Genomic DNA, 27,305 nt, shown 5'->3' with positions numbered 1-27,305 from the left:
TTGCTTCGCAGAGCAAAGAAGGATCCATCCAAATAGCTAAAAATGTATCAAAATAATTGCAATTTCTATTGCTCATAATTAGGGTTAGGGATTTGAACAAACCCTTAATCTTAAGTATTACAATTTGGAGCATTACTTATCCCGCACCCTTTGTGCTACGGTCTGGAATCATACCTGACCATATGCACGGTTACTTCCTGGTTTTCATTAAGCCAGCTTGGGCATTTCGGGTGAACTGTTGTCATTCTGTACATCGACACAAAACCATCAATGGTTGACTTTTTAATGCTGTATTTTTATTTTAATGCAGTTATCACACTTGCCTAATTTACTAAAACAAACAAAAAAAAAAAAAAAAAAAACAGTTTTATTGAATTGCACTAAAGAAGAAGCTAATAGGAATGTTTGAATAAGAAACGCGGTGTCTGTAAGACACCCACACACAACATTTTTTCAGCACTCAAATGTTATTTTTAATGTGATGACCAAAAACATTATTTGTTCATCCTTCTGAGATTGTGCCCATTTGTAAAACTTAAACATTTCAGGATGTGGGAAATCCAACATTTGATAGAAAACACTTATTTAAAAATAAAAAAAAAGACATAATTACCACTATAACCACAAGATGGCGGCAGAGAGTACCACTTGCATATATTATTATAGCCTATATTAGCCATTTCCTGTAATAGTTTTTCACTCAGCTTCGCTTTTGAATAAATATTAAACATTATAGAATCACTAGGTTTAAAAATACATTTTGTCAAGGTGAAATATGAACTACTCACAAAATCTCATGAAAAACAATAACTTTTCTTGTGAATGAATTACACAGAAAGCAAGCACCTTGCTCTCCCTTAATAATTAGGTACAGAAGCTGTCGGTCAGTGCAGCGCAAGCTCAATGATGTGAAAACTCACATTTTATTTAATGAATCTAACTAAAGTGCACAATAAATCTTTAATTTACATTGTGTTGATGCTTTTTTTTTTTTACACGAAAGTGCCTTACAACTTTCATTGAACGATAAAACATGGAAGAAGGGACACAATCCAGATGCAGCAACGTAGCATGTTATCATTTATCTGTTTATACATCCTCTCAACTATTAATAATAGCTAATTGTATTGTTTTCAATTATGTTCAGTTCAACTGCTTTGTTATCTTTTGTATTTTCACAAAAGATTTCCCCCACAAAGCAGCTTTTCTGAATCCCTGGCAAGCTTGCAGAGAAAATCCTCACCGTGGAGTCAGTTTTGTAGCTGAGCCAATGAGTCAATGACATTGTCTGTTTGTTGTTTCACTCTCTCTTCTGACCTCTAGAAGACATTTGATGTGGGCGTGCTGCAGTCCATAGTGTCACCTACAGGCGGCCTGTCCACTGTGAGGCTTTCATTAGACTGAGGATTTGGAGTGCATTAGTGAAGGTCTGAATCAGAGCAGGCAGTGGAGAGACAGGGATTGAGAGGAAGAAAATAAACTAGTGAGTGAGGGAGGGAGGAGTTTGTGTCACAAACATACATGTATATACAGACCGGACAAGAGTGGAAAGAAACAAAGCAGGAGGGGGACACAAAAAAGGATAAAATTCCAAGACTCCAAGAGATGGAGTTGTGTGAGATTTTAGAACAGAAATGCAGTCTAGACTGTCGTGGCAATCTGGGACACGAGCAGTGCTGAGAACTAAACAGGTCATCACAACCTCACATAGACATATGGACAAGATGGGGGCAAGTCGTCCACTGCCCAGTGCGCCCAAGGGTAAGTAACAGCAGACACAATAGAAAGACTGCCTGAAGGATGTACATTTTGATATACATTTTCTTTTCTTTTCTCTCAGATTCATTAAGTGCTGCAATAGAAGCCATCAGTGTGAGCACAGAACTTGTTGAGGAGGAACTAAAACCTTATTTGGACACAGTGCTGAATGTTGCCATTGAAAGAAGTGAGTATTTCAGATTTTGATATATATTTTAAGATTTAGATTATTTATTTTGGTGTCAAATGTTTGGTACCTGAGGAGCTGTATCAACAATGTACCTGTAGTTGTATTGGTGCACATGTGTAACTAAACACTTAAGTTATGTCTAACTAAATGTCTAAATAAACTTGAGAAAGAATTGAGGTCCCTGTGGACATGTATAGTACTAGCTGAGGACTTGTTTACCAAAAACCAGCATTATACAGGATGTTCTAATATTTTGTGACATATATTTATACATTATGCCTTTATAAAGCAGTTCATTTAAAAAAGAACAAAAAAGTAAAATGAAACAGTTAGTTAGTATGAGTTAGTATTAGTATGAGAATGTCAGTTAGTATGAGCTTGTTTGAACTAGTTAAATGCAGAATGTGCCAGCACTTTGTGTGAAAGCTGCTTAGTGCGTATTGCAATAACACTTTGGCTTTAGACATGATTGAAGCTACTACCAGAAGTTATTATGTGTCTTTTTTTGGAATACTCTATTCTGATTGGACAGTCAGAACACTCTATGGTTGAAAATATTGCATAAAGACATCCAAACTGTATAATTGACGTTGTCCTAAGCAAATTGTTTCTTTTATAGCTATGCTAGGTTCATGTTTTTTGTACTACTCTGTGTTCTCTTTCTTCTCACATATTCAAATAATTTAAACTTAAATCAATGTTTGATGTGTAAAATGCAGGATATGATTATGTACTGAAATGATACAAGATCCTGTCAGGTTTATTTTAAGATTAATGACCAGCTGACTGTGCATTATCCATTGCATATCACAAATCATTTGGGCATAGGTGACAAACCATACTTAATATGCCAATGAGAGTGGCTATGAGAAGCATACGCAACTCCTGTGGATTTGAAAACAGAGACGCTCTAATCCGCATTTGTCTCTGTTAGAGCCATTGAGTGACAGGAATGATTAACTAGACTGCTTTTGTACACAAGCATCCAGATGACCAGCTGTGAGTGACCTCTGTAGTTTGTGGATTTATTCATTTGTGTGTTATACATTTAAGTACTGAGCAACATTATTAAACAACATGTACTTACTATAGGGTTATGGTTAAGATTAGGGTTTGGTTTAGGGTTAGTTGCATGTAATTACGCTTAATTTACTGTTATTAATTTAGTAAGCATATGTAACGTGTAACAAGAGCACTGTAAAATAAAGTGTTACCGAAACACTTTTGTACTTTTAATTAACCAAGAACTCATTAAATTAATTACACTTTAAAAAAAAAAAAAAAAAAACAGTGAAAACATAATTTTACAAAAGATTGTTCAAATAAATACTGTTCTTTTGAACTTTCTATTTATCAAATCCTGAAAAAAAATGTCACGTTTTTAACAAAAAATATTAAGCAGCACAACTGTTTTTAGCATTGATGATAATAAGAACTGCTTCTTGAGCGGCCAATCAGCATATCAGAATGATTTCTGAAGGATCATGTGACACTAAAGACTGGAGTAATGATGCTGAAAATTTAGCTTTTCCATCACGTGAATAAATTGCATTTTAAAACATATGAAAATAAAAAAAAACTTATTTTAAATTGTAATAATATTTCAAAATATTTTTTCTGATCAAATAAATGCAGCTTTGATGAGCATTTAATTATATTAAATTAGAAAACAGTTATTGTTGATTGTAATAATATTTCACAATATCACTGTTTAACTGTATGCAGCCTTTTTTGAGCATAATAGATTTCTTTTAAAACAATTGTGCATTTTACTGACCCCAAACTTTTGAGCATATTTTGAGAATAACCATGTGTTTTCCCTGCCCTAGAGAAAGGCATATCCGAGCAGGTGGTGGAAAGCGGGATTCTCCCTGTTATGGCTCAGATTTTAAGAAGGAAAAGCACGCTCACTACTCACACAGCCAGACTAGTGGCTGAACTGGCCAGAGACGGTAAGAACAGTTTTTTTTTTATGTATCATAATATATGTGTTTGGTGGTGTAGCCTTGTTAGCTGGTATTGTAACAAAAGGTTAAACTCAATAGGTGATCCATGAACGAGACCTTTGCTACACCTTAACCTCAGGTTGCTGGTGGGATTGTCCCTGTAATAAGTCTTTAAACTTTAAATTGCTGTGGATAAACTGCAAATCTTGAAAATAATGGCAGCTTTTTGCATAAACCAAGTGCCTTGACATCTAACTGAATACATACAGTTGATGAGCACTAACTCTATTGATTATTCTAAAATTTCTTTTTTAGCTCCTGTAAGAGAGCAATGCTTTGAGACAGGCATTGTGTCTGCCCTTATGACCTTACTGCTAAGCCAAGACCAGGACCTTCTCCTTCACGTTAGCCAGGCCATCGCCAGGATCTCCTATGACAGCAGTGAGTGGACCTGAACTTTTTGCGATAACATACTGTAGGTATTGACCCCCAGTTGATTAGAGGCGATTTCAGGACCTGAATCTGAGATGATGTGGCTCAGAAGAATAGTTTCAGAAAATAGTTAACATTTTCAAATAGTTACACTTTTGAAAGTGTTTAAAATGCATGTTTTTCATTGGCAGCGGTGGTGTATTTGGCTGCCTTTTTAATAATGATAATGCTGGAACATATGGTGTTCACATAAGAGATAGAGAAGTGGAGCTTTCAAGAGCTGTGTGTGAACATTGCAGGATAATATTTAATGTCACAAACTATAACATACATACTGGCAGGATTCAGAGTAAAATAACCTCAGTTTTTAGCTGTTTTCAGAGAATGTGAAGAGAGATCACATCAGGTTTTTAAAGGGATACTGAAACTAAAGCCTTGTTTCCACCTGGTATTAAGATGCGTTTTGGTTGATCGGATCACAAGTAGATGAGGGAGACACATTCCCATTTACACCTGATGTTTTAATCAGTCTCTTTTGTCCATTTTTAACCACTTCTGTCCTGATTTCTTTGAGGTGAGGGTCTATGGGCAGGTAAATGTATGGGCTTTTTCAGATCTTTCGATCTAATGGAAAAAATAAGCTCACACAATTTACATATGAACGCGACCAGAGATGATGGAAAAACATACGGTGAGCAGCAGCTTTCATTTCTGCTCTGAATGCCGCAATAACATGTCGAACTCTGTGAGTGCTGTTAGAAATCAGGAATGGTGAGAGAACATTGTGCTTGGTACATTTTTTGTCTTCAACCCAAACTTGGGTCTCCAGCCAGCAAAGTTCAAATTCTGTCTGGCTAGCACACTTCTCATAATGTTTACGCATTAGATCCGTAGGCGGTCTTTTGTGGCTGTGCGAACACATTCAACCACATGAGAGTCTACACTACGAAAGCAATCCAGTTGAATGCGTTTTCTACTTCCTCTGGAAGTGGTTAAAAGTGGACAACCTCAAAACGTTTTAGATCCCATTTACACCTGTATTTAGCGTCATCCACTTGTGATCCAATCGACCAAAACACATCTTAATACCAGGTGTAAACAGGGCCTAAAACATTCTTTTGTCATTGACTTCTATGAAGCACAAAAGAAGATACTTTAATAAATGTTTCAGCGTTTTTTTTTGTGTTTTTTTGTCCATCCAGTGGAAGTCAAAGGGGTTCCCAATGTTCTTCAAATACATTCTTTTGTGTTCTGCAGAAGAACGAAATGCATACAGGTTTGGAACCATATAAGGGATGATGACAGAGTTTTCATTTTTTGATGGAGTATCCCTTTAAGAGGCTGACAACTTCATTGCAGATTTTTAGGGGGGCTGAGATAAAAATAGGGAGCTGAAGCACCCCTAAGTAGAGCCTGGCACCATATATCTTGATGCTGACATTGGAGTTTTTTGATGTAAGTGTGATTACTTTCTTGTAGACTTGCAGCAAGAGCGATTCCTGAGGCTTGGAGCTGTCCCACGACTGGTGTCGGTTCTTCTCCAGCACAGTGAAAATGAGGCACTGCTGAGCTCTTGCCTTCTGGCCCTCTGTAACCTGGCTGACATGGGCGAGGAGGACGGCTCCCTGCTTTCCTGGGAGGAAGGGGCATATTTTGGCGAAGGGGAACGTGTGTTCCGTGGCACCTCGCGTTACTGTTTCGGCTTCTCTACGGCTGTGACGTTGGTTAGGCTGAAACAATGGACTAACGGCCAGTACTCTGTGGCAGTAGAAGTACTTCAAAGGTGCTCCACGATGCTGTGGGGCGCAAAAAACGGCCACCAGACTGGACACCGCTTACCGAACTTTGCCCACCTGGGCAGCTGCCCCAAATTGTATAAAGTTATCAAATGCTCAGTGAAGAACATACCGAGAAACAGGAATCTGAGGGCGGCAGTGCTTCATACCCTCTTGTGAGGCTTCATCATAGTGCTTTTGGACTTCTTAATAAACGTCTGAGGTGGCCTAAACAAGTGATCTGGTGTAAACCACGTCCTGACATTTAAGGAGCTCATTTCAGCCATTTGTATTAGAGAATGGATCTGAAAGCAACAAAAAACATAGAATATTACAACTCTTGGTTTCCTATTGCTAAGGGTACCAATCGAGAGCCAGAATCACAAGCCAGGTCACAAGATATGTTGTGTCGAGGCAGTTTAAGTCTTAGATGCTGGCTGTACCTAGAACATGAGAACAGGTGGACGCCGAGCTGCAATCTGCTAGCCTTTCTGAACTGTGTGATTAGTCCATAAGAGGCCTTACAGTAGATTATCCAGACCCAGTGTTCAGGGTCAGAGCAGCTACACTCACCCAGGTCACAATATGCAACCATGTTGCAAAATGCACCAAGGGAAATAGATTTACAGATGAAAATGGTGACTTATGTTTACAGTCTTCGGGTCAGGGGTGAAAGCAAAGACTTAACAAATTTGATCAGTGTTACACATAATTGGGTTTTAAATTTCATTCAGATTTGAGAACTGCAGAATGTAGATGTCTATCAATGGAAAAAACAAAAAACTGCTAAAATGGCTTATGCCCATATTTGCATGCATGTAGGCCCAGTGGGGGTGGGGGATTTCACATGCTGTATATGCTGGGTTCCCACAAACATGGAAAAAGTTGAAATATTAAGGGGTTTAGCTTTTGTGTAGAGTAAAATTTGCTCAAGCTACACTACTGTCAAAAGTTTGGGGTCGGTAAGATTTTTAAATGTTTCTGAAAGAAGTCTCATATGATCATCAAGTCTGCATATATTTGATCAAAAGTACAGTAAAAACAGTAATATTATGAAATATTTAAAATATCTGTTTCTATTTGAATATATTTTAAAATGTAATTTATTCCTGTGATGGCAAAGCTGAATTTTCAGCATCATTACTCCAGTCTTCAGTCTCCAGTGTCACATGATCCTTCAGAAATCATTCTGATATGCTGCTTAAGGAACATTTCTTACTATTATCAATGTTAAAAATATTGGAAACTCATATAATTTCATTAATAGAAAGTTCAAAAGAACAACATTTATTTGAAATAGAAATCTTTTGTAACATTATAAATGTCATTACTGTCACTTCTGATGATTCATGGCAAACAGTATTAATTCCTTAAAATAAAAAATAAAAAACTTACTGACCCCAATCTTTTGAACGTTAGTCTATGTCCAGTTTGTAAGTGAATCATTCTTTTGAATTGGCTCGTTTTAATGAACCAATCAAACCAAATTGGGCTGAGTGATTCAATAGCAATCCCTGTGACCCTACAAGAGGTTTGGATTAATCTATTAATCACAAACAAATGGAAAGGTAATGGAAATTCATGGGTCAAAAGTGTGAAAGTGTGGGAACCCTGTGGTACAACTGGACTGTATTTTTACCTCCTGCATCAAGTCACACAATTGTTCTGATGTGACTTATTATTTTTAAATGATGTAATTACAAGCAAACCTCATTCACAAGTTTATTCTATCAATAAACCTTTTCTTTTAACTTTGTTTAATTCCATTTGATTTTTTTACATCAGCTCTGAAAAAACACTTCCACCTTAAATACATGAAAAAGTCAAGCATTCTTTTCAAAGAGATGGAGGTTACATTGAGTTTGTTGCATGTTGTTCAGTGAGGGCCCTGTACTGTGTCAGCGGATCCCAGTGGGTGCCATTGCCTGACCAGCTCCTGTGGTTTGCTGACCATGTCGTTCCAGTGTTCCAGCTCTCTGCCCCTCGCATACATGAACGGCCCAATGACCACAATCCCCAAGGACACTGCCATTAAAGACAAAATACAGTGACTGAGTAAAGATACACAGGTGACAGAAATTTTTAATGGTGCCTAAAAAATAGCTGTAATGTCTTTAATTTTTAATCACAAATGTGGCCCTCGACCACAAAACCAGTCATAAGTTGCACGGGAATATTTGTAGCAATAGCCAACAATGCATTGTATGGGTCAAAATTATCGATTTTTAATTAATGCTAAAAATCATTAGAATATTAAGTAAAGATCATGTTCCATGAAGATATTTTGTAACTATCCTATTGTAAATATATCAAAAATGTATTTTTTAAGTAATATGCGTTGCTAAGGACTTCATTTGGACAAATTTAAAGGCGATTTTCTCAATATTTAGATTTTTTTGCACCCTTCAGATTCCAGATTGTCCTATCCTAACAAACCACACATCAGTGGAAAGCTTATTTATTCAGCTTTCATATGATGTATAAATCTCAATTTCAAAAAATTGACCCTTATGACTGGTTTTGTGGTCTAGGGTCACATTTCATATTATCAGTATAACAATCTGAGTGATGAATATGATTAGCGCAAATATGTTTAATTAGTGACCTAAAAATAGTGTCGAATTTTAAATTCATTTATTTGTTTGAAATATTTCTGAAATGTACATTGTTCTTTGTTGTAACCAATATTGTTTGATATCAATTTTGTTATTTTAGTATTATTTATATAATATTAGTTTTTTATTAATAATTTGAATTACCTTTTATTTTCATATTTTCAGTTTTTGTTTACATTTTAGTTGAATTTGTAGTAATTTTATGTGCTTTTGTCATTTTTTTTTCTTTTTTTTTTTCAAAATATTACTATTTAGGTTTGATTTATTTTATTTCAGTTTTTAGTCATAGTTCAGTTTTAGTTCTTATTTACTTCCAGTTTTAGTGCTTCATCTAAAATTTATCTAATGTTCATCCAATATTTACATTTTATTTCAGCTTTATTTTGAAATAAAATAAACCTTTCTAATAGTTTTAGTAGTTAGTTAACAATAACCATGGCGTTTCATTTTCAAATTTTTTCATTTGTTCTCCCAATATTTCTATTCCAATTAATATAATACAAATTATATTATGCTAATTAATATAATTAATATAAATTATAAAATAATTATATTAATATTAAATGATAAAAATAATATAAATGAATATAATGCTTTGTTTTGCATTCTGTTATTTCTGTATTAATATTTTCTGTATTAATAGCAGGAGAGTGCAGGAGAGTGGTGGAAATGATTGATTGACAGTTACCAGGTTCCGCTGTGCTGGGCTGCTGGAGCTGTAGGGTCAGACAGGCTGTGTCCAGCTGCATGGGGAGGAGTCTGAAGGTAAGCCTCTCATTAAAGGATGGATTGTTTCCTTTTCCCACAGCGGTCCACTTGTTTCTCACCACCTGAGTATGTATCTTCAGAGAGACCTGGGCACACACACCTGTACCATTCATTTTACACGTGAGTTAAAGGTGCCGAGACTTCTTGTAACTGCATTGTATTCTTTATTGCTCTGTTCCTCACCTGCATCACTAGAACACTGCAGCCCTCGTGCTCGTAAAACAACCACAGTGAGGCGGTGTAGCGACTGATTGTAGTTCAAAGACACCTGGATGTCACCATTTTTAGAGAGGGGCTACAACAGCAGAGAAAAGCGATTCTTCAAAATATCTTCTTTTGTGTTCAACAGAAGAAAAAAACTCATACAGGTTTAGAACAACTTGAGGGTGAGTAAATAATGACAGTTTTTTTTAATTTTGGGTGAACTATCCCTTTAATAGATCACCTAAAGTATCATACTTGTTCACTTTCATTGTCCAGATCCCTCCATTGCACTTTGCCTGCTGCGTCCTTTAGTTCCGAATGTCTGAGGGGAATCAGAACTTGACCCAGTAGATGGTGCTTCTTCTGGTCCACAGTGTACATGCTCATGTTCAGAGAGCACTGGTCAACACAGCTGTTAGATACCTGTTACAAGGCATAGGAATCAGGTTATCGGGCCTATTTGACTATAGTACCATCCAAAAGTTTTTAAATATTACTTTTTATTCAGCAAGGATGTATTAAATTGAGCAAAAGTGACAGTAAAGACATTTATAATGTTACAAAAGCTTTCTATTTCAAATAAATGCTCTTTTGAACTTTCTATCCATCAAAGAATCCTTAAAAAAGTATGCAGTTTCCACAAAAATATTAAGCAGCACAACTGTTTTCAGCATTGATAATAATATGAAATTTTATTTGAGCACAAAATCAGCATATTAGAATGATTTCTGAAGGAACTTGCGACATTGAGGACTGGATTGATGGCTGTTGAAAATTCAGCTTTTCCATCACAGAAATAAATTGCATTTTAAAATATATGAAAATAAAAAAACTTATTTTAAATTGTAATAATATTTCACAATGTTTGTTTTCTTCAATTAAATAAATGTAGCCTTGATGAGCATGTTTTAATGTTTTCTTTCAAAAACATTAATTATGCTTGTAATGCACCTTATAATGCATTGTATGGTCTCATGAATAATTGTACCACAGTTATAATATATTATAATATTTTGTTACACCTTTAGAAAGTATAATGCATTAAACTACTGGCCGAAGCTAAACACGTGAGCAGCATGACGCATGTGATGTTGACACAGGATCCAGGCCAAATTGGTTCAAATTGAGTCATTATTTTTGTTTTGTTCATGCGCACAAAAAGTATTCTCATCGCTTCATAACATTAAGGTTGAACCACTGTAGTCACGGTGACAATTTTAACCATGTTTTAACTACCTTTCTGGATGTCAAAAGGCTATGTGTGGATCAGATACCCTCGGATTTCATCAAAAATATCTTAATTTGTGTTCCAAAGGTTAATGAAGGTCTTACGGGTGAGGAACGACATGAGGGTGAGTAATTAATGACAGAAATTTCATTTTTGGGTGAACTAACCCTTTGAAACACGTAACAAACAACCAATTTCAAATGTAACCAGGAATCTCCAAATATTATAATCCATTTTAACTTTGGTTACAGTTATTTATTAAAAGATATAATGCATTATAACTTACATTATGAATACTTTTATAATGCATTATACATAAAGTTTTTTTTTTTTTTTTGCAAATTGGGGATTAAGTTAATTAATGAGTGAGGTAAAATCAACAGCTTAACTTGTATTAAACCCAGAACATTCCTCTAAGCGCTCTATAGTGACTCTGGCAACCTGCTAGCCATGACCAATAGATGGAGACATCAACTGTGAAATGTCTTCTCTATTTTCAAGAAGTTTCTCCATTATTTATAACAAAAATGTTTTTGAAAATGAATCCACAAACAAATCAATAAACATTAGTCCAAAGCACTTGAATCTTCATCGAATGAGGAAGATTTTGCTGTTGTACCCACGTACATCTTAGATTGCTGATGTTTATCAGAAGAGACTCTCTACCTGAAACACAAAGGTGTCGTTGAACTGTGGATGACATCCTTTCCGTCGTGCTTTAGCCTGACGGTGTCGTCGGTCATCAGACGGCAACAGCTGCAGTTTGACCAGCGTGGCATTACTCTGGCACCAAACAGGCAGGTTAGCAGCACGGAGCAGAGACACCACCAGCTGCTCTCTCTCCTGCTGGTACCGCAGAGCGAACCACAGACGAACGGCTGAGCCATTGGGAAGGGCCCATTCACTGGGTTCCTCTGGGAGCTGGTACAGGTCTGGCCTTATGCTGCCCAGGGGAAACCAACCTCAAGAAGCACATAGAGCAGAACGAGAGACAGTCAAAAGATTCTCCTTATACTTTCTTTGTATCATCATTTCTGATGTTAAATGCCTTTATTCCAGTCCTGACATACTCCCTACTGTCAGAGAGCCTCGCTGCGTGTGCAGATCTGGATGGAGTTCCCATTCCTCAGCATACTCTCTTCCCTCTTTCCCCTCGTTTAATTGGGATGTTCTCTTGAATTGAGGAGGCACGAAGAAAGGAACATCACCTGAGCTGTGAAAGTTCAAAGATTATAAGAATGTACTTCAATCCAGATCTTATAGGAAAAAGATAAGACAGATCAGTGCCTGAAAAATGCAAATATATATATATATGTATTAGTGCTGTCAAATCGATTAATTGCGATTAATCGCATCTATTATTATCGTATCGTATATAATATATATTATTATGTTTATATATAGTATATTATACATGTGTGTGTATGTATATATATGTATACACACACAGAGAGACATATGTATAATATATGAATGTAATAATATATATACACACATATTATGTAAACAAACTTTAATGTTATATGCGATTAATTGCAATTAATCAAATTGACAGCACTAATATACACACACACATATATGAAAATTTATTTTCCATTTATTGTATTTTATTTATATTTATTTATTATTACTTTTAATGTAATTAATTATTATTTAGTTATGTTTATTTACTTATTATGTTTATTTATATTTCTTGACATTTTTATATATAATGCATAATATGCATATAATGCATATGCAGATATAACAATTGAATAAAAAAATATAATAAGTAAATGAAATATTAAATAAATATAATTAATACTACTACAATAATAAAAAAGATAATAGTACAAATAATACAAATTAATAATAATAATTACAGTAATAATATTAATTTTATTAGAAAATATAAATAAAATACATTTTAACAATAAAATAATCTGGTTCACCTTACATTGCAATGATACAGTAAAAGTCTTATATTATTGGCATTTATAGACAAGCAACAACTGTTATTTACCCATAGCTGCTGCTCTGTGATGTCTGAAGCACTGGAGCGGTGCATCTTGGGATTGTGGGGGTGGTAGGTATCAGTCCCCTGTAGAGCGTTTGAGTTCGTCTCTTCCTCCACAGTAGATAGACTGATAGGCCAAACAGCAACAGGAACAGAAATGCTGCAGACAGTCCACAAGCCAGTGCTACAAGTGGATCTAATAGCATAGACACAGAATAAACTCAGCTGCCGGTCACCCTCCCCTCTCACTCAGTGTTTCATACAACAGAGAACATGGCTTTGCATTAACTAAACCTGCTGTGTGACACCATTGGACAGTCTCTTTCTCTCATGCCTTTTAAATAGACGTGTCAAGTATCTTGTGTCAACACACTTTAGTGCATGGAGACCTGCATGCAAGAGGTGGAGCACATTGTGTTTCTGCTGCTCAAGAAACACAGTATTTCTAGAAAAACAACCTGTTTTGTCCTTTACTATAAGGGAGTTACTGCAGCCACTTTAAGGAATCCAGTGCGGGTGAACCAGAACTTTGTCACAGGTATAGTAGTTGATTTATTACAGTTAAATTGTTCAGAAATTAAAATTAAAACTTACTTATATATATATATATATATATATATATATATATATATTTAAATGACGTTATTTATATTTTAAATGACGTAAGCTTATTTGCTTGCTTTTAAATGTAATCAGTGCTACAAATCCTTTTTTAAATGTATGCGCAGCAAGTCTTAAAGAGACAGTTCACCCAAAATGAAAATTCTGTCATCATTTACTCACCCTCATGTCATTTCAAATCTGTATGACTTTCTTCTGTGGAACATATAAGAAGATATTTTGAGTTGTTTGTCCATACAATGAAAGTCAGTGGGGTCTGATGTTGTTTTGGACCCCATTGACTTTCAGTGTAGGACAAATCAATTCTTTAAAACATCTTTTTTTGTGTGTGTTCAAATAATGACAGCATTTTCATGTTTGAGTGAACTATCCGTTTAGGTAAGAATGAACTTATATATTCATTTATGTGTTTAGCAGTGTACTGTTATAATTGCACATTCTAAGGGCACTTTGCCTCACTGGTCAATAATTGTTCAATTGCACATGAAGATTATTAGTGTACAGGGGGTCAACCATATGTTCAGCAGTGTCTAATGGCATATCACATGATCACGAACAGAAATACATGTCGCTATGACAGCACTAGACCCTCATGTCTGGTAAAGAAAGCTTCGGTGCAACTAACACGCATAGTACATATAACGTGTCTGGCACAAATTATTTTAAGTCGCATTAGCTGACTGAGCACTGATCAAATATTTGCAGCCTGGTAAAACAAACAATGTCTGTTTGTCTTAAAGATCCACTATCACATAATATATCTGTGTAAAAAGGTCTCAAGTATATGGTTTGTACAACTGTTTCCAATAATCCTCTACTCACCAGCCATGGATGGCCACAGTCTGAATAAAGTGTCTTGCTCTCTCCAGTCCAGTCAGTGTGAATCACCAATCAGCGGTTTCCCATTTTGCCCAGAGGCCATCTCATTGGCACTCTTCCTGATGTCCCATTGAGAGTATAAGCTGTGGCTTCTGACAGCCTGGTCACCCTACAGCTGGGTACTACAGTCCCCCTGAGGCTTCCCAGGTTAGTTAATCAACACCGTACATTGGCTCAAGCAGGTGACTGATATGTGCTCTGCCAGTTGCAGTATTTATTTCCAAACAAACACAAAACCTTGATGCAGTACAGTGAGCATACAAACTGTGACTATTTACGGGCAAATAGCAAGCTAAATGGACTTCCAACAGCAAGAGCTATTGTTGAAAGCTAGTCCTGAAATTTTTAATTTAACATATGGATGTTGCTTCTTACTACTATTACTTTATGGAGCCACCACAGAGCTTATAGACTGTTTAATAACTACCGATTGAATGTTATGGTCCACAACAGCCTAGTTTGCATTCACTAAGTGTTAATGAATAACTCATGGACAACAGGGGAAGTTTATCAAGGCTGTGATCAGGCAACACGTCTGCTGTTCCCACAATACATCTAAATGTGGTTTAACTTACATGGAGTTTCAAGATATTTGATTGCAATAAAAACACCAGTTACTTGCTGTAAACTGATCTCAGATATCCTGCATAACAGAAATCTAATTTAACTGAGTAAATTCCAATAAAATTTAATGTGTTCAAGTGAATATATAATGTTTGATCTTGGCTGTTAACTACTTGCTAGCATTAGTGCATGTTAGCACTACTTTAACATATAGGCTGCGTCCGAAATTGCATACTTTCCTACTATATGAAAAACAGTGACAAAAGATGTGTCGGAATTCGCAGTATTTATAAAAGTAGTACCCAGATGAGCTACTATTTCTGGCGAGATTCTGAAGTGTGAATACAATGGGCACTTTACTATCCCATGAGGCCACGGGAGAGGATTTGTGAATGGCAGTGAAGTGATGCAACTGACACTGGTAGGTCACATGATAATGACAGCATGGCGAATGTAGTACGTCCAGATCACATTCATACTACACACATTAATACTATATAGTACGTACTTTTTTTAACATGCCCAAATTAAGTTATTCAAAATAATACCTACTCAAGAGAGTATGCGATTTCGGACGCAGCCATATATGCATGTTATCTAGTCCCATGCAAAGCATGCTGGGAACCCAGACCAGTTTCAGTTTATGTCAACAAAAATTTGTTATGTAGTCCCAACAAATGGATTTAGTAAACTTGCAGTTTGCAAACAAATTAACCGGACTTAAAGGGTTAGTTCACCCAAAAATGACAATTCTGTCATTAATTACTCACCCTCATGTTGTTCCACACCCGTAAGACCTTCGTTCATCTTCGGAACACAAATTAAGATATTTTCATAAAATCAGATGGCTCGGTGAGACCTCCATTGCAAGCAAGATAATTAACACTTTCAGATGCCCAGAAGGCTACTAAAGACATATTTAAAACAGTTCATGTGACTACAGTGGTTCAACCTTAATGTTATGAAGCGACGAGAATACTTTTTGTGCGCCAAAAAAACCAAATAATGACTTTATTCAACAATATCTAGTGATGGCGATTTTAAAACACTGCTTCATGAAGCTTCGAAGCTTTACGAATCTTTTGTTTCGAATCAGTAGTTCAGAGTGTGTATCAAACGGCCAAAGTCACGTGAACCAATGAAATGTCAAAACGTTTCGAAACACTTATGACGTAACAAAGCCTCGTTTACTGAAATCACGTGACTTTGGCAGTTTGATACACGCTCCGAACCACTGATTCAAAACAAAAGATTCGTAAAGCTTCGAAGCTTCATGAAGCAGTGTTCTGAAATCGCCCATCAGTAATTAATGACAGAATTTTCATTTTTGGGTGAACTAACCCTTTAACAATGAGCAATGTTGAACAATTGAGATAAAATGTTAAAGAATTTTAAAAACGTTACGTAAATTAAACAAGCAGCAAAATATATACTATGCATACTATATACTGTAGCAAAGTAAAGCAAAATTTCTGTAAGAAATAACTATATTAAATGATTTAAAAGGATAGTTCACAGAAAAATTTATATTTTGACATAATTTACCTTTGTGTCATTTAAGACCTGTGTGACTTTCCTTCTTCTGTGGAACACACACACACACACACACACACACACACACACACACACACACACACACACACACACATAAATGTCTCCATAAAAAAAAGAAAGAAAAAAATTCAGGTTTGTTGAATGGTGATTTAAAATGTGACCAATGTAAGCTCAGCGTGTTTATACACAAAACAGCATGTCAGGATTTTGCTTTTGCTTTACCTCAGAATTACTATGGAATAGGTAATCTGTGAGACTGCAATGACAAGTATATAGACAGGTGAATCAGAAAGATGAGTCACAGACATATATCATAATGGTTTCCCAGCATCACAAGCCCTTCTTTTAAAGAGACTGTTTTCATTGTTCCCATGACAACTTAAAAAAAAAAAAAAAAAAAAAAGGCATGATGAAAATTCATCGGGCTCCTATTGAGCATGGCTGTTTCTATAGCAACAAGAAGAGAGAGACTGGATGAGTAAGAGGCAGGAGCTACGAGTGTGTGAGAATGAACATGTTATGTGTAAGAAAGAGTATTTATTGTATTGATTCAGAAGGATATCTGATTTCCTTTTCTTACAACTCAACAGAATCTACTTGTTCTCCTTCTAAACCCCATCCCTCACCTTATACACACACTTTCACACAATTGTGCCTCCCTCCATTGGGCATACAGCGCTCCTTGGCTTCCCACCATTTCTGTCTGTGTGTCTTTGCACCTCCTCCCCCCTCCAGCATGGATTTCCTCTCAGAGAGGGAGCGTGTGGTGTGTAATCAGCTGACAACAACTGATAATCCAGCAATACACCCACTCTGTCCTGTTCACTTAGAGCGGAGCGAGTGGAGGAGAGGAAAGAAGTGAAAGAGGCGGGAGCTGTCTGGACAGAGGGGAAGGAGACGAGAGGAGGAAGTGGGAGGTATGTACTTGTGCATGTGTGTGTGTGTGTATGCATGTGTATGTGTGGAGGGAGGGAGGTTGTTGACTTACCTGTGGCCATGAGGGAAACCGCAGCTGTGTCTTTATAAAGCAAGTGCTGCTTAGTGTGAAAGGAATAGTAAAATGAGGCTTTAAAAAAGGGGGAGTGAAGATGACAAGGAAGGAAAGACAAAGGATGACACAGGGCCTTGATTGGACCATGTATGTTTGCTAGCAAAACCAAAAGGTGAGATCTTTCTTGTTTGATTTTCTTGATGAGAGGTTCATTCAAGTGTTTATATTTTCATGTGTGTCCCACTCTGAAGCTAGTACGGATGTATGGTTGTCTGGATGGGTGGAGGTTAGCCTGTGTGTTGAGGTGGAAGAGGAGGGTTAACAGTGAACACCTTGTCTGTTATTTTTAGATGCAGTGGGAAGATAAGTATTTTGTTTTTCCATGATAACTGAGGAGAGATAACATCTGTCATTATGCTATAGTCTCAGTCATTTTGTAAAGGTTATTTTCAATATTTTTTGCTGGTCTGCTTTATTATTATTAATATTATTGAAACACTTGCCTATTAAATATGTTTGAAGTATAGAAAACTTGTTGCTGCAGTATAGGCCTACTTTTTTATTATTATTTTATGAGTTATCTATTAATATTTGTGGATTTGCTGAAGTTTATGTGCTGGATGATGAACACTGGCTTTGTCACACATGGGCTTTAGATCTTCTGTTCCCATTGAATCAAACACCTTTTCATGAGAACATGTTATCTGAATTTTAGACAGTGCAAAATTTTACTACACACTTACTGGTAGAATAAAAAGTATAGTCAAATTCACCACAGCGTTTAAAAAACAAACAAAAGGTATCAGATATTTGTTGAACTTTGTGAATGTTGCGTGTTCCAGCTTTCTTCAGAGTTTTGCATATGCAGATTCTGTGTGGGCATCCTTGGAAGTTAGATTTATATGCTATGATTCAACTAGTAGTCCCAGATGGCCTAATCATTAAGTATCCAGGAAGATAACACAAAGGTTGCGCGTTTATTTCTGAGTTTACTCCTGAAAGTTCTGAAATGCCAGTGTCTTTGAGGCACGTTACCTTAGGTTGCTTCAAAGAAAATATCCCTACACTTAGTCTACTGCAAGTTGCTTTAAAACAGTGGCATCTCAATAGCAAGTAACAACTATATTCTGAAGTTGCGTACAGTATTAACGTATGCCTTGAATAACCTTCACAGATTAGAGTGTGAGTGTGTTGTAGATTGGATTCAGCAGTATGAGTGTGCTGACAGGAGGGAGTGACAGACCCAAAAGTGTTTCCCAAAAAATCTGCTGGAGTGGCTAAAGTGTGATGTAAACATGAACAGGCCTGATACACATTCACTCTGTGCTCTCGAGAGTTCCTAGGAATCCTAAGACCTCAAAATGACTTGAGGTCCAATATTCCATAAAATATAGGACAGTTTGCAACATTCAACCTCCTATCCTTGTTAGACCTTGTGTAGTGGAATTGGCCACCTGTGCTGGAGCCCCATGTGGATTAATGTCCTTCTGAGAGACGCTGGTATACTCGTGTTGTAGCTAATGATCTTAAGACTTAAATTGGGCTTATCCATCTGTAATCTGGTCAATTACTCAAGGGGGAGATACATAGACATCACTCTGTCCTATTCACTTTAATCTATGTGCAGTGAGGACAAAAGAAATCTTACCTACCGTAAAAGTAAAGGTTTAAGGGTCATGCCGATTAATCAGAAATTCAATGGATTGTCTAGTAGACAACTAAAGAGAGGAAGAATTGGTGTGCCTATACCACCTCAAGAAATGTATAATTGTTTCAAATATATTGTGTAAATAAATATGTTTTAAAACATTGCTATTAATTCTACTTTTCATACTTAGTTTATCATTGTCTTTCTTTACCAGTAGATATTTCACTATGGAAGAAGGACAACGACCTACATCTGAGATCTACCTCCCAAGCATCAGCCTTGGATCTGTTGATGCCGAAACAGTGGAGGACCATGAGCTGCCAACCATTTCTTTATCCAAAAGCTCGATAGAAATGGTGAGTGGACCTCCTCAACGAACGGAGCTGGCATGGTATCGTCAGAATTTGCGCAAGAGTGTCAGCAGTGCACCATGCACTCAGAGGCCTATCAGTCTGGGTGGACCAGCGTCTAGGATCCCTGTGAATGTTTGTGACTATGAACAGGGGAGCATGCGCAGTGGTAACAGCACTCCTGAGACTGTAATCTGGCATGGAGGAACTACAAGATCCTGGAGCGTCATGGAGGACTCGCCCAGAAGGACTCCAACGCAGGATCTACTCCTGGGGCAAAATCAAGTCCATAGTGGTGTGAAGTGTGTTCCACACTCGCCATCCACAAATAGAGATTTAAGGATGAAGGGACTTGTTTGCAGGGAGGGATGTTGTCGATGTTGTGGACCTGTGGAGAACCTGACAGGATGCAGCTGTTGCAGAGTGGCTTGCAGAATGAGTTCTTCAGGTCTGAGCAACAGCTTCACACCACATGGAGTGAATACAGAAGACCATGCTCAGAGTAACTGTGAAAGCCATCATTTAACTGCATGCCATAGATCTACCTGTTCTGGTCACATGATGAACACTGCCTGTTTGAGAAATGTTTGCAGTGTTGTTCCATGCCCTGGACATCTGATATCACGGCCACCTTGTGCAGGAAGCCCCTGTGCAGGACAAAGATCACTGCTTCATTCAGGCTTGCTCGGTTTTCCACCACTTGTGTCATCTGTCAGCGAGACCAGACTTGACAGCCGGAGTACAGGCCATTGCTGTGGATCCGAGTTAAGGGGGCAGAACTCCTCCTGCCTTAGACTAGACCGGACAGGTCTTAACAGGATAGTCAAAGATGCTACTACCATGACATCTGACCATGAGCTCAGAGATGTTGGTGTGCAGACCTTGTCTGATTCCCTTGTTTCCTCTCTTTCTCACGTGTTTCCTGAAATTAATTTGAGAGCAGATCCTACCTCGGACACACCTTTGACAATGGAGCACATGTGTCATAGGACCCCTGTGAAGGAGGTGGAATGGGATGCTGAGGGTATGACCTGGGAGGTTTATGGTGCAGCTGTAGACCCTGAAGAGCTTGGCCTGGCAATCCAAAGGCATCTGGAACTTCAAATCAAAGAGACTGCAGCTGCTGCAGCTGCAGCTGCTCAAACGGAAGACTCCACAGACAATGCCAGCAGCTTGGAACTGCAGCCCAGTCGACGGAAGAAGAGTGAAGGCATTATAAAAACACTGCGCAGTTCTGCATGTTGCTCTAACCCCAATACTGTGGGAGACTAAAGCGATCGCCTTATCGGTATGTGGGTGCCTCGATTAGGTGTAAGGTAAACAAATGGTACAACTTTTGCTGCAAGCTGGAAATGGATGGAAAATGGCTCATGGTATATTCTTCTAGCTGAAGCTAATTGTCCTTCAAATAATATATCTAAATATTCCAAAGCCTTGTCTGCTTAGTTGAAGCTATCAAAGCCCCACTACTGGATCAGTAGAGTGGTGATGTTCACAGAAACATTGGAAGATAATGTTGCATAGAGCTACTATTTAAAGTTTACAGACAATGGTGTGTTTCCACCTATCTTCACACATGGCCTTGTCCCTGTCTTGACCTTCAATGTATCATTTAGATGTCCTTTTTTTGGCCAAAAATACCAGAATGATGATTTTGGTGAGCACTGAGTATTAGCATTTTTGAAAATTCTTATTATAGGCTAAATGTGTCTGTTGTACTTGTTGGATTTTAACAAGCAAATAACAGGTTGATGAACATTAGCTAAGGGTACATTAAAGTTCACAGAGCTCTCGGACACCTTGAAGGGCTCTCTGGAGCAAGATCTGAAGGCTAGTGCTAGTTAGTCAATGATCTAGATGGATTTGGATCTCTTTGTTTTCTGATCTCACAAATTCACATGCCACCAGTACTATATGGCAGAAATTTCAACGTTCTTTTTCTTTTTTCGTCTTACAATTTTTTGTTTTTTGTCTTGATGCAATTGATGATTGGTAATCAATTGGCCTGGTAGGTTAGAGTGGGCTCAAGGCCAGAATCAATCCACAGTGCTAAAAATATGAAAGGTAGGGTAGGCAATTTCGGAGAGGCTAGCAATAGCAAGCTAGCTTTGAAAGCATAAGATCCCACCCTCCCTTCAAAGCGCTTTACAAAGCCACGCCTCCTCCGAAACACATTAACATGTACAGCCAGAGCAGAGCCACCAAAGCGTCACAAGAGACAACATTAAATTACATCATGTCTCAAAGCACATAACATTACAATAATAATGAACATAACCAACATAAAGATCTCTTGTACCACCTGACTGCTGCAGATTCATTTCGGCGTTGATAGTCTTGCCATAGAAACGCATAAATCTGAGGACGCCACAGGTTGCTATCTCCTAATTACGGTAGTTATGGCGTGAACGCAGCATAAGTTCATTGTTTTGGTTGTGGAGGAATTGTACAACGTAGCTGCTGTTTGTTTGTGGTGCTCAGTGACTGTCTGTCTACATCTCTGCATAGCCTCATGAAACGTGCTGATGACGTGTGATGGAGGTATGGAAATACATTGACAGGCAGGTAGAACATCCAATGATTGCATTCAGACCAAATGCAATGATTGAACAAACATTTTCCTGAGACATCCAGATATATGTTTTTTTGGTAATATTTAGACCACTTCTATTGTTGATTGCTATCAGGATGTGAAGAAATTTTCAGTCAGTATAGCAAAAAGTGTTTATGAAAAACATTGCTTACCCTACCTTATATTCGTGAGGTTTGTGGGTGTGTAAAGCTAGGTTCTTATCAGACCTACTGATGATTAGTAAATATAGACTCAAGGTCAATGTTCCCACACTTTTATAGTACGCTATGAGCTGAAACTAAGCCCCAGTCCTAGTTCTATGCTCAGGGACGATCTCAATAAATTAAAACATGTACTCTTGGAATTTGGTGCCAAAATCTGACCTGAAAAACTTCTTTCCACTATTTTCATGTCACAATTTAATAATAAAGAATATTTTGTGGTTGTGTCCTATTTAGAATCCGTGCAAGGACTAAGATAATAATGGCCATTTTCACATCATTTTACATGTTCATAAATCATACTTTTTTGTTATATAATATCATAACATGGTTTGTTTATTATAATGTTAAAATATTCAAGTTTAATTGGTTAATTTTGCATTTAAGCGTAAGAGTTTGACTTTTTTTTAATGTATATCATGATCACGTGCTATATCACAATAATAACATACAGAATCAGTCATGATTTTGTGAAAGTTAGGGATTGTAATTAGAGCAATCTCTGTCAATAATGTTTAGATTGTGTTCATTTAAATAGCATGGCACTTATTGTAAGTAAATATGTATTCAGAATCTCTGACCAAATTAACAGTATGTGCTGCACAAACTGCTTTTGTTTTTCTTTGCCAAAGCAATCTGATTTTTTTTTTTTTTTTTTTTTGTGGACCAGAGCATTGTGATTTAACATAATATAGATATTACTGGATCAACACCTTACAGTATGATGAAAACAAGCTTTATATAGGCTTTCTACAGCAAAAACTACACTACTGTGTTTTAATATTGAGAATAGTGAATGTCTTGAAAAGTATGAGCAACAATAAAACGTTTGGCAAACAATATTCTGTGTCTTTTATTTTGATTAATTTGCCCTATAAGGGGATTTCTCATTGGCTTGCTGGAAATAGCATTTCTCTTTGTTTGTGAAGAACATGGCAAAGAGAGAGACATGGGAACATGTCAGAAGGTCCTTCTAAACTTGGTGAACTGCGTTCCAGTAGATTGCCCTGGACATTTCCATGGCTCTTTCATTGTAACTTTGACCAATTGGATGAGCAGGCACATTCCCTGGTATTGACTATCCTGTCCCTGAGCAGGTGCTCTCTTATGTTTTTGTTTTCCTTGCTGTACCACATTTCACAGATTGGATTAAATACAACAGGTGAGCAGGGACACATCATAAACAAGCATAATAACTCCATTTAGCCTTAATATAGTTTCATGCATATAGTAATTAACATCTCAGCATTTCCTGTCTTAAAATATGCTCCACCAGAACAAACAACTTTGAAATTCAGTAGGTTTCACAGGCCCTATTGTATCTCTCCATTCTGGTTCTTATGCCCTCTGCTGGTAACATGAGAAACATGTTCACACTACTATCAAATCATGCAAACTACTGTATAAATCTTCCGTCCTTAACTATCTTAAACTCCTGGAAGTTTAGCTAAAGCTACAAGACTAATTGTAAAATTTATTATGAACATGAAGTGGTGTAGTGGTTTAAGGTCCAGCTGAAAAGTTATGTCTATCCGCAAGGTTCAGGCTATAAACAATTACCATTGTGCCCTTAAGCAAGGCTTTTAACACCAGGTTTCTCCAAGGGATTGTTTCTGTAATGAGCTGACTGTAAGTCACTTTGGATAAATGAGTGCCTGCTAATAACAGGTTCTGCTAATCTTTAATGAAATGAATATATAAGTGACGCATGGACCAGTCATGATCTTGTTAATTATTTGTCAGGGTTTTATCAAGGTAAAACTTGCAAGGTTTTGGAAGGCAGCAGAAGGTCATGTGAAGGCCAGCACCTCTGCTCATCCAAACAGCTATTAGCATGGCGTGACTGCAAGGAGGCTACTGGCAATCTATTCTGGGCGAGTTGTTTTGCACAGCGGCAAGGGATGGGCTGTAACTGAAAGTGCTGATGGGACTCCCATGATCCCCTGGGGCCAGCTTGTTCTGAAAACCCCTGGCTACCCCACCAGAACAATCCAGGATTGGGAGGGGTATTGTCAAAGTGCTTTGTCCCAATGACAGGGGTGGAGAGTGGACAAAGGATGGCCTCTACAGTAGGCATGGTATAAATGGGTAATCACCAGAGCGCAACACACAGTTTACTGTAGATCATGGCAGTAAGGAGCCCATTTTTTCCACTGTTGCTAATGCTTCTGGGTCTGGCGCTGGACAGAGCCTCCACCCATGCATTCAACCCCAGTCGCCTTCAACAGCACAAAGTCCTCCACCTTGGTGAGAAATGAGATGAACGCTGACCACTGACATCTTTCAAGTGCATTTCAAGTGGTGCTATCTTGAGAAAAAAAAACTGAATTTACACTTATTTCCATGTCTTTCTCAAAGATCCAAATATGGATTTCCTTTCCTTCTTTCCTCTCCTGGTACAACACCTTTCATTTGCTTCCACATAAATCCTGTGTACCTTGTGTTTGCTTGTCTACATGGTACTTTAACTGACATTGACTTAAGTGTTGTTCTGTCCTTAGACTGGCCGAAGGACTGTGGCCTGGCTCATTTCAAACCAAACACAGTGGAGCGTATCGTGTCGGGCAATGAAGCGAGACCCCACTCCTGGCCGTGGCAGGTCTCACTGCAGGTAAATTACACTTGAAATGACACTCAAGGTGTAACAAAAGAGGAAGTCACTGATGCTTGTATCTATTTCAATAGGTTCGTCCCAGAGGCAGTAAACATTATGTTCATGTGTGTGGAGGGACTCTGATCCATAAGAACTGGATTCTTACTGCTGCCCACTGCTTCCAGAAGTAAGGCAAAGCATAAGTTTATCACCTGTAGGGCAGAACTTCGGCCGTTGCTTGAATTTTGTGCAGGGCAACTTTCCTGGTTGATTTCCCCTGACGGTGCCCCTGCCCAAGAGTCATTAGATGCTCATTAGGTGTTATAATCAACCAATTTCAGTTTTGTATCCCTCTCGTTGCCCAGGGGAAAAGCAGAGGATGCTAGTAGCTGGCGTATTGTTTTGGGTAAGCATCAACTGAAAAGATCAGAGACCGCTGAGCGTATTTTCCCAGTGAAGAGGATCTACAGGCATGAGCACTTCCGTTATCCAGCCCACAGTGAGCTAGACTATGACATCGCTTTGGTTAAAGCTGGCACGGACATCCTGACCAGTAACTTCATCCGCTATGCCTGCCTGCCGCGCAAGCAGATCAACCTTAAACCAGGGCACTACTGCTGGGTGACCGGCTGGGGGGACACACGAGGTAAAATCTGCATCATAAGCCTTTGACCTTAATGTATTAAAATTAGTCCCTTTTGTGGGTCTTGAAAGATGATAGCTGGTGTACCTATGAAAGTGTAAGGAGTGTACAGTAACACCCTTACTCACTGCAGTTTCTACCATAGAAACTGATTTATTTTATGCCCCTGAGGCAAAAACAAACAGCACTTTAATGTTTTGTTGATATTGAGTTTGCAAAGGGAGGTGATCCACTTATCCAGAACATGGGTTTGGCATCTCTTCTTAGGCGGGAAAGAAAACGTGTCACTTGCTGAGGCACTGAATCAAGCTCGTCTCCCAATCATTGACTACAAGACCTGCCGGCAGAAGAAGTTCTGGGGTGACCGTGTGCGAGACTCCATGATTTGCGCTGGGTTCCGAGATACAGAGGGCACCCCAGCCGCATGCCAGGTGAGAAAACTATTCAATGGGGAAATTTATCGTGGTGTCCCATCTTCAACTTCAACTATTCATACCTTCTCTGTTGCTCTTCTTCCTACAGGGTGACTCTGGCGGCCCTCTGCTGTGCCAGGTGGGGCGTGACCGCTGGGAGGTCCACGGGATTGTGAGCTTTGGTCCTATTGGATGCACCGTGGAGAACAAGCCCAGCGTCTTCACTCGCACCGCAGCCTACATCCCATGGATAGAGGCTACACGCATCAGGGACTTCTTCTTGCACTGAATTCCCACCTCTAAGAATTCCCTGCCCACATTTGTAGGCACAGGAAGAGTCGTGATAGCAACTGATTAAGTGCCATGTCCCAGTCTGGGTCTGGCCCATGGACCTGCTTATCCATTTGTGGTCCGTGCACTGAGAGCTGTTGTGCATCATCACAAACACCAGCCACCAAGTTAGGGTAGTTTGCACTGGTTTGTGGGTCATTTCACCGCTATGCATGTGAGATTCTCCTGGGCTTCGCTGTAGTACATGAACTGCAAGGTTTTGACTGCTTTCAGCTAAATCACATTGTGTTCATCAAGCCAAGCAACATTTTCTGTAAAACAAGTCCTGGCTATTCTACATTACTCTCATCAGTTCAGTTGGCCTTGTTTTTTTCTGTAAGGAATGGCATGTACATTTGCCCTCTCTTGGACAAGCGGGTATTCAATCCGTAAGGTGCTCTGACGGTCAAAGTCAAGTAGTGATAGAACATTTCACCTGTTGGAGGAGACAGTCTCCCTTTGACACAGTCTACTCCAGTGCTTTTCACTGAACAGGCTAGGTAATTTCCACACAGGATGGATATTTACTTTACACTTTAAGCCGCTACAAGGAATTTATCCAGATAATTTACATAAATTTCCTCATAATCATTATTTTAGAGGGAGCTTTAATTATTATATCATTGAATCTATGCATATATCACTCATTATAAACAGGGAGAGTGAGTTAGTGGTACAATACTGCTAGGATAGGATGATTTCTCAACCAGAATAGTTATTCTGGTTGAGAAATAATACTGAAAGAAATTTTTTAAATGCTTTCACTCGTAAAAATATGATGTGTGAATACTGTAACATATAAGGTCATAATGAGGGACATTCATTCTGGAATATTATAATTTCTCTGTATTCTACACATTGACTCTATAAAAGGTTGACCTTCTAACAAATAAACCATTTGTAAAACAAGACCCCTATCAAATCATTTTTTTGAAGTCAATACAGTTAAAACATTTTAATACATTACAAAGAACATATGCCTTGGGAATCAGAAAATGGTTAAATTATTTTATT

The 27,305-nt window shown here is 38.0% G+C and overlaps 3 protein-coding genes across 11 annotated transcripts; 2 read left to right on the top strand and 1 right to left on the bottom strand.

Annotated features, from left to right (window-relative positions):
* Positions 1-110: 110 nt before the first annotated feature.
* si:dkey-21e13.3 (uncharacterized protein LOC100150043 homolog) lies at positions 111-7,862 on the top strand. The gene is made up of 5 exons (XM_051915671.1): positions 111-1,761; positions 1,841-1,945; positions 3,778-3,900; positions 4,210-4,335; positions 5,806-7,862. The coding sequence occupies exons 1-5, from the start codon at positions 1,635-1,637 to the stop codon at positions 6,279-6,281; spliced, it is 957 nt and encodes a 318-aa protein (XP_051771631.1). The 5' UTR covers positions 111-1,634; the 3' UTR covers positions 6,282-7,862.
* Positions 6,263-14,505, bottom strand: syt15 (synaptotagmin XV). Of its 3 annotated transcripts, XM_051915664.1 has the most exons (9): positions 14,356-14,505; positions 12,919-13,108; positions 11,987-12,129; positions 11,583-11,878; positions 9,944-10,111; positions 9,668-9,779; positions 9,405-9,584; positions 7,957-8,126; positions 6,263-6,406 (listed from the first exon to the last, which is right to left on the bottom strand). In XM_051915664.1, the coding sequence occupies exons 1-8, from the start codon at positions 14,360-14,362 to the stop codon at positions 7,978-7,980; spliced, it is 1,245 nt and encodes a 414-aa protein (XP_051771624.1). In that variant the 5' UTR covers positions 14,363-14,505; the 3' UTR covers positions 6,263-6,406; positions 7,957-7,977. The 3 variants fall into 3 exon arrangements, with proteins under 3 accessions (XP_051771624.1, XP_051771623.1, XP_051771625.1); XM_051915663.1 differs by lacking the exon at positions 6,263-6,406 and having other exon boundaries at positions 7,843-8,126; XM_051915665.1 differs by lacking the exon at positions 6,263-6,406 and having other exon boundaries at positions 7,843-8,126; positions 12,919-13,072; positions 14,356-14,490.
* LOC127524199 (elastase-1-like) lies at positions 14,412-27,305 on the top strand. 7 transcript variants are annotated; one of them, XM_051915654.1, is made up of 8 exons: positions 14,412-14,559; positions 17,361-17,447; positions 19,384-24,559; positions 24,814-24,923; positions 24,998-25,092; positions 25,271-25,551; positions 25,816-25,979; positions 26,071-27,305. In XM_051915654.1, exons 3-8 carry the CDS (start codon positions 24,439-24,441, stop codon positions 26,248-26,250), a joined length of 951 nt encoding a protein of 316 aa, XP_051771614.1. In that variant the 5' UTR covers positions 14,412-14,559; positions 17,361-17,447; positions 19,384-24,438; the 3' UTR covers positions 26,251-27,305. The 7 variants fall into 7 exon arrangements, with proteins under 7 accessions (XP_051771614.1, XP_051771612.1, XP_051771610.1 ...); XM_051915652.1 differs by lacking the exons at positions 24,814-24,923; positions 24,998-25,092; positions 25,271-25,551; positions 25,816-25,979; positions 26,071-27,305 and having other exon boundaries at positions 19,387-22,947; XM_051915650.1 differs by lacking the exons at positions 24,814-24,923; positions 24,998-25,092; positions 25,271-25,551; positions 25,816-25,979; positions 26,071-27,305 and having other exon boundaries at positions 19,384-22,947.

This window comes from Ctenopharyngodon idella, chromosome 12 (assembly GCF_019924925.1).
Source record: "Ctenopharyngodon idella isolate HZGC_01 chromosome 12, HZGC01, whole genome shotgun sequence".
NCBI lineage: Eukaryota > Metazoa > Chordata > Actinopteri > Cypriniformes > Xenocyprididae > Ctenopharyngodon > Ctenopharyngodon idella.
The sequence above is the reverse complement of the archived record's forward strand: the minus strand, read 5'-3'. Positions and strand labels throughout refer to the sequence as shown.